At 36.8% G+C, this 7,579-nt stretch overlaps 1 protein-coding gene across 1 annotated transcript in view; it reads left to right on the top strand.

Annotated features, from left to right (window-relative positions):
- Positions 1-7,579, top strand: part of LOC106877418 (signal peptide, CUB and EGF-like domain-containing protein 1) — a 233,880-nt gene that overhangs the window by 171,589 nt on the left and 54,712 nt on the right. Inside the window, exons 8-11 of the mRNA XM_052968057.1 lie at positions 623-745; positions 1,879-1,995; positions 3,858-3,980; positions 5,319-5,534. Of these exons, the coding sequence (XP_052824017.1) occupies positions 623-745; positions 1,879-1,995; positions 3,858-3,980; positions 5,319-5,534 (579 nt within the window). The remainder of the gene's footprint in view (positions 1-622; positions 746-1,878; positions 1,996-3,857; positions 3,981-5,318; positions 5,535-7,579) is intronic.

Raw genomic sequence — 7,579 nt, 5'->3', positions numbered from 1 at the left:
AGTGACGATTGCTCCGCCGCCCTCCTTTAATCGGGTAGATAAGGTAATTTTCCTTTGCCTGGTAGTTGTGACGAAAGGGGTTATCTGGTGGACGAGGCTGAAAGGAATGAGAACAAAAACATTCCTCTTTGGTTAAGCTCTCATCCTCTTTTTTTAAGTTTCACTTGAAAAGGAAAGTGAGGGTGGTGAGGGAGGTGCTGTCCTTGAGTGAATTTATGAAAAGGTGGGTGAAAGTTGCGAAAATGGTTAGATGGATGGTACCACTCTCAGTATAGGAAAGGTGTTGGAAAAGGTATTCGTCCGAAGTATCCAGGTAATCTTGGATGATGGAGTTTCTCGATCATTCCTAGAGGTCCCCCTACATCAGGAGGACCCCATCACAATTTTTTTTTACATATTTCTGTATACTATGTATACTTCACTTCTTTTAATGTATACTGTGTATACTTCCTTTTCCTATCATTCCCATTATATGTAAACCCCCACATTTTATGTCTGTCTTTGTATTGTCCCCTCATCCTTCGCCCTGGTGACAAATAAAAGAAACCATCATCATCATTATTATTATTATTATTATCATTATTATTATTATTATTATTATTATTATTATTATTATTCTCAGATATTGATGAATGTGCAGATGGAGGTGGAGGTTGTAGTGACAATTGTGTCAACACCCACGGCAGCTACGAATGTACATGTCCTAAAGGATTCAAAACTCTAAGTGATCTGAAAACATGCACAGGTAAGAAAGAAACGCAAACATTATCTAGTATATACTCACACACACACACACACACACACACAAACTCACATACTTTCATTTATACGTACATGAATAAACAAGCATAGATACAAATAGACAGCTGAAGATGAATTCAACGGGATAATTACAGGCTCAGACAACGGGGTGACCATAATGATCGAATGTGCACTATTTAGAAAGAAAACAAAATGTAGAAGCACAAGATGCGATATGTGCTCAAGCTACATGTTGAGCTACCATCCTACTCCAATAATTTCTTCGACTACATTAATCATGCAATAAGGATATGGATTTTCTTTCCAAACCTGATTAAATGTGCTACTTCTTCCTCACACGTGCCCTGTCCCGTTCCGATAGTTATCACAGTAATCAAACAAGCTCGGGATAATAACAGAGTCTCTATACCCTAGTTCCAAGTGCACAGACACACAAAAACAAGGTTTTCTTTTATACCACTTTCTACCTGTGTTCTTTGCCTCTTCTGCAACTTATTTTGTATAACTTTCATTTTGTTTCATCTGTCCTTCTTCTAGCTGCTTTTATCTTTTCTAACCCTCTTCTCTTTTTGGCTTGTTTCTATATTGTTCTTGTTCTAGTCATGTGTGTATTCTGTTGTGTGTGGAGGCGCATTGGCCCAGTGGTTAGGGCAGCGGATTCGCGGTCATAGGATCGCGGTTTCGATTCCCAGACCGGACGTTGTGAGTGTTTATTGAGCGAAAACACCTAAAGCTCCACGAGACTCTGGCAGGGGATGGTGGCGAACCCTACTGTACTCTTTCGCCCCAACTCTCTCTCACTCTTACTTCCTGTTTCTCTTGTACCTGTAATTCAAAGGGTCAGCTTTGTCACACTGTGTCACGCTGAATATCCCCGAGAACTGCGTTAAAGGTACATGTGTCTGTGGAGTGCTCAGTTACTTGCACGTTAATTTCACGAGCAGGCTGTTCCGTTGATCGGATCAACTGGAACCCTCGACGTTGTAAGCGACAGAGTGCCAACAACAATTGTGTTGTGTATTGTTATGCTGTTCTTTTTCTAGTTATATGCATATTTTCATGAATGGTTAACAGTTATATTAGAAGAATTAAGTCATTGCTTCTATTTCTATCCAGATATAGACGAATGTTCAATACCGTCTACATGTGATCATATTTGTATTAACACACCTGGAAGTTTCCATTGTAAATGCCGACCAGGTTTTGAAAATTATGGTATCACACATTGTGCAGGTAAGTGACAACATAACAATCACCGGAATCATCTTACTTACAAACTTACAACAAACTTATTTGAGATTTTTTTCGCACATTTACGTTATATTAAGGACTAATTCAGACAGATGACTCTTTTGACTCACAATGTTGTCTTCATTGTCTTTAAGAACTAAAAATGACTTCGTCTTTATCCTGTAAAGTTGAACCGTTATTAAGGTAAATTATCCTCACCACCACTACCATCATCATCATCATCATTATTGTTTTATGTTCTACTTTTCCTTGGTGAGTTGGAGAGGGTAATTTTGAAACAATATCGTGTGGTCAAATGCCCTTCTTGTCACCCAAGTTCTTTTGTTGTCTCTTACGACACACAGGGACGCAGTGTATCTATTCTAAAACCGAAATACACACACCGAACTAAAACTGGAAAGTATACGGTTAACAAAGAAAACATTAAGAAAATTTGCTCGCACTAAATATTGACATGGACGAATTCAAAATCTCAGAATTCGTGAACTTGACAGTGTTAACGACAATAATATTAACATGAATAATATTACGTCAGCACAGCTCATACGTGGTCTGATCAATAAGTATCCAGACTGTTGCCATAGCAACGAAGCTAAAGCACGCGTTCCTTTCAAGCACTGCTATAAACAGCGGAAGTGAGGTAAAACATTAAAACTTAGTGAGCTTTACACTGTGTGCTTTAGCTTCGTTATTATGGCAACAATCCGGATACTTACTGATCAGACCTCGTATTACATTCAACTCAACGAGCAGACGAAACACAAAAATATCAACAGAAACAACAAAACCTAATTCTGCAACACAGCAACATTGGTATAATATACAATCACAGTTCTATATTTCCAGATGACAATGTTTTACACATTTCGAAAAAAAATGGAGATGCACTCATTGATGCAGTAAAAACTTCCATAAAAAATGTTGGAAAACATTTACCTCATTTTCCGGCATGCAAGTCGAATTTTTCAGATCAAAATTTGCAGCCAAAGGAAAGTAGATCGACTTATACGTCAAGATGGCTTTTGAGGAACAAAAGTTTGATGTGAAATGCAGCAAGATTTGGAAAGACAGTAACGAGTTTTGACTGCTTATATTACATGTGCCGGAAAATATGGTACTATGCCGGAAAATATGGTACTAACAAACATACTGGGTAATGCAATAATGTAATAAAACAAGAAAAGCAGATTAAGAATCTTTAACAATACATAACGAATACACTTGAGTACAACAACTCTATATCAATGATATAATGCTCGTAAAATATTTAAAAATATAATACTGGACTATATATAGTTATGGATGTATGTGTATATAATTTATATAACAATATTATATTATAAATAATACACACACACAAATACGTACGTACATACATACATACATACATACATACATACATACATACATACATACATACATACATACATACATACATATCCGATTGTGTTGACGTCGGAAGAAAGAATACTCGTTACCATAGCAGAGATTAATAGTTTTACTTTAGTCAAATCATTCTCTGACTACTCTGAGTTTCGCCTGTAGGTACATAGAATCTTTAGTCAATACTATAATAGTATAAAATATGCTTGTAATACTATTAAATATGTAATACTATATCAATATAAAATGTATAATAATATAATGCAAATAATAAAAAAAGTATGTAATGATATAATAGGATAAAACCGAACTATATATTTTGGACTTATTTGTGGTTGTCATTGAGGAGAGTTACATATTTCAAAATAGATGATACTTTTAATTAAGATTATTGTTTCCTAATGTAAAAAAAAAATACGACTTGATAAGGAATTACTAATAAATAATTGATTGTCCTGCAGATGTGAATGAATGCACCAATAATATTGGAGGTTGTGAACAAGGTTGTGAAAATACAGAAGGAAGTTTTAAGTGTAAATGTAAAGAAGGTTATCGACTTCACCCCAACCAAAAGGATTGCATGAGTACGTATTTCTAACAACTGAACTTTTTTATTCTTTCTATAAATGGTTTCTATTTTGAAAAAAGAATTAATTTGATTAGTAATGGAACTGATTCTGAAAATTATATCTCAAATACTAAGAATAGCCTTCTTACAAGTTCAAATATCTCTCAAACATATTTGAACTGATAACAAGTTTATTTTATTTATTTATTTAAAATCTTTCAGAAAGATTTCAAATACTTAACTAACGTTTTACTAACTTAACTTCTGAAGCTTTAATTTTCATTTTATACAATAGCTTCAGCGGTTTCAGATTTGAAATTAATGAAGACAGAATATTGTTTCCCAATTTTGGTACAAGGCTAACAATTTTAGGGAGATTGCTTAGCCGATCATATCAGCTTAGTACTTGACTAATACTTTATTATATCGGCCCCGAAAGGATGAAAGGCAAAGTTAACCTTAGTGGGATTTGAGCTCATCATGTAAAGATTAGGGGGAAATACCGCCAAGTATTTTGTCTGACGCGCTAACGAGTCGGCTCTCTCGTCGCCTTATGGACATTAAAATAGTCTTTCTACTGCAGACACAATGCTTGGAGTCATGTGGGAGAGGGATAATCGATTACATCGATCCCAACGCTCAAACAGCACTTATTCTGCCATCACACCGTCCTACTCTATCTTTTAATATTATTTCTTCGTCTTTGTTAAAGGCGGTGAGTTGGTAGAGTAATTAGCAAGCCTTTTATCCTTTCGGGATCGATAAAATAAGTACCAGTTGAGCACTAGGGCTGATGTAATCGGCTCAAACCCTTCCCCGAAATTACTGGCCTTAAACCAAAATTTGAAACCTATATTAATCTTTCGTTAAGGCAGCCAGTTGACAGAATCATTAGCACGCCGATCAAAATGCTTAACGGCATTTTTTCCGGATTTGAGTTCAAATTCCACCGAGGTCGGTTTTGTCTTTCGTATTTTTGAGGCCAATAAGTTCTAGTAAAGTATTGGGTTTCATGTAAATCAACAGCTCCTCTCCTTTCAAAATTTCAAGCCTTGTGCCTATATTAGAAAGCATATTTATTTTATATTAAACGCTATTGGCTTATATTTTTATGATTGTAAAAACCAGCCAATCAAAGAAGGGAGAACTGTCTTTAACGGATTCTTGTAAATGTTCTTTTATGAAGATGCGTTTATTAACAAAAGGAATTATTTTCAACAATAAGGCGCTAAAATAGTTGAGTGGTTAAAATGCTCGCTTCACAACTATATACATTAATGTTTTTTCCATAAGTATTTTGTAAATATTGTAGATGAAAATGTAAATCTTACAGTAAATGTTTCCTTTTTACTAGGAGCAGATGTTTGCATCCGTCTGAAGACACCAGCCAAAGCCCAACTGTTATGTCAAAGTGTCGGCGACACAAATATGTGTATTTTACGCTGTAACAGCAACGCCCATTTCACGAGCGATGCTTCACGGACTGACTATACATTCATATGTAATAAAGAGACAAAGTATGAATGGTCCCACAATAATAAAACCTATGTAGTCCTTCCAAGTTGTTCCGGTAAGTTGTCTAAACATTATTCTTTCTCCTTTTTTCTAAACTCATCTTGAAAGGATAGATATAGCTAAACATTGATTTCTTCTATGCATAGTTGTCTTATGCTAAAATTGACGTATATTCTATTCGTCTGTCTATCTTTATTGTCGTGTTAATAAAAACAAACAATATTACTGTGGGTGTGTAAGTGTGCGTGTGAAATGTGAAATGTGTGTGTAGGTATGTGTGTGTGCGTGCGTGTGTGTGTGTTTGTATTTGTGTGTGTGTGTGTGTGTGTGTGTGTGTGTGTGTGTGTGTGTGTGTGTGTGTGTGTGTGTGTGTGTGTGTGTGTGTGTGTGTGTGTGTGTGTGTGTGTGTTCACGAGGTGCATTCCAGAAGTTTTCAGGCTTTGTTTAGGAAAAAATTTGTCCTAGATTGTTATTTAATAAGTTGATCTGCCAACTTTATTCGAGATTAGAGGAGACGGTTGTAACAGGACTTTGAAAACGTCCTACTAAATGCTGTTTGTCACAGCTGACTAGTTTGTAGAATGCAGTCGGGATGTGAATACAATTTGGAAGCTCACTATGCAATAAAGTTTTGTGTTAAATTGGGAAAACCCTACAGAAACCTATGAAGTGCTCCAGACGGCTTAAGGATTAACTTGTATGAGCTGAGCATGTTTTTCGCTGGCACAAGAGCTCCAAGAATGGTAGGGAGGGGATGAGAGGCGATGAGACGTGTGGGAGGGAGAGGGACTTCAGAATATCTGAGCCGGTTGAGAAAATTCGCGATTTTCTGGATGAAGACCGTTGTATTTCTACAAAGATATTAAGCATATTGTTTGGAGTTGGTGTGGCACAGAATTATTCATGCAGAATTGAACATGAATAAAATTTGTGCAAAGATTGTTCTCAGAATGCTCTGTGACGAACAGATACATTAGTGACAGCAAGGAGAGGGAAGCATCCTGGTTCGCCCAGACCCAAGAAAGCTAGGCAAAGCAAATCCACGAGGAAGTTTGTGGTGATCTCCCTTTTTGACAGCGAGAACATCATCTACATCGACTAGGTTCCCACTGGCCTACGGTTAACAAAGAATACTTGGTGGAGGTTTCGAGAGAGTTCAGGAAGAGATTCCCTCACAAAAGTCCAGAGCTCTTCCTCTTAGGTGGGTGGCACCTACACTAGGACAGTGTACCAGTGTACAATTCCATCCTGGTAACCAAGCACTTGACAGAAGTGAGCCTCAAAGCTGTCCCTCATCCTCCCTACTGTCCAAACCTTGCTTTCCGTAACCTTTGGTTGTTCCCAAACTGAAGGATAACCTCAGAGGCAGTCTTTTTCTAATCATTGAAAAGATGACGGTGAATGTGACAAGGGTCCTGAACAATTTCCTTTTTGAAGACTTCCATGGGACCTTCACAAAATGGCTGGAGCGCTACAAAAAATTCATTGAAATCAGACGGTCCTACTTTGAAGGAGATAACATCTTTGTACTTCTATTAAATTAATAAAAGCTGAACGCTCATTCGTCGTCTTCGATGAGAGAATCCACCATATATGACTATAGTTCACAATGAATACATAACATAAATTAAAGTAATAAAGAATAATAGAAATGCACGTGCATACCTACCTATGGGTCATAACCCCGAAATTATTTCCATTCTGCCAATGTAGCCAACATTCTACGGGCGACCATAACTTGTATATGTAGTGAGGTATCTTATTCAAATGAGACACCTGATGAGACAGCCTGCGTCGATGGATGCAACACAACTAGCTGTACAATATCCCACCCGTAAAGGACAGATGCAGGATGAGTCGAAACGATCGTTGTGTTGAATAAAAGTTCTTGCTAAACCCATTTTCCGTTTCCCTCGTTCATTATAAACTCGGTGAACACTGCAGAATTCCTGACATAGAGCCAGTGACAATTATATCGTAACTGTGGATGACATCAGGTAGCCTAAACGGTGAAAGTGCTTTAATCGGCATATTACTAGACATATACCCAAAGTCCAAATAATTACTTATATATATATATATATATATATATATATATAT

The sequence above is a fragment of the Octopus bimaculoides genome, chromosome 5 (genome assembly GCF_001194135.2).
Source record: "Octopus bimaculoides isolate UCB-OBI-ISO-001 chromosome 5, ASM119413v2, whole genome shotgun sequence".
Lineage (NCBI taxonomy): Eukaryota > Metazoa > Mollusca > Cephalopoda > Octopoda > Octopodidae > Octopus > Octopus bimaculoides.
This window is presented reverse-complemented; position numbering and strand designations above follow the sequence as displayed.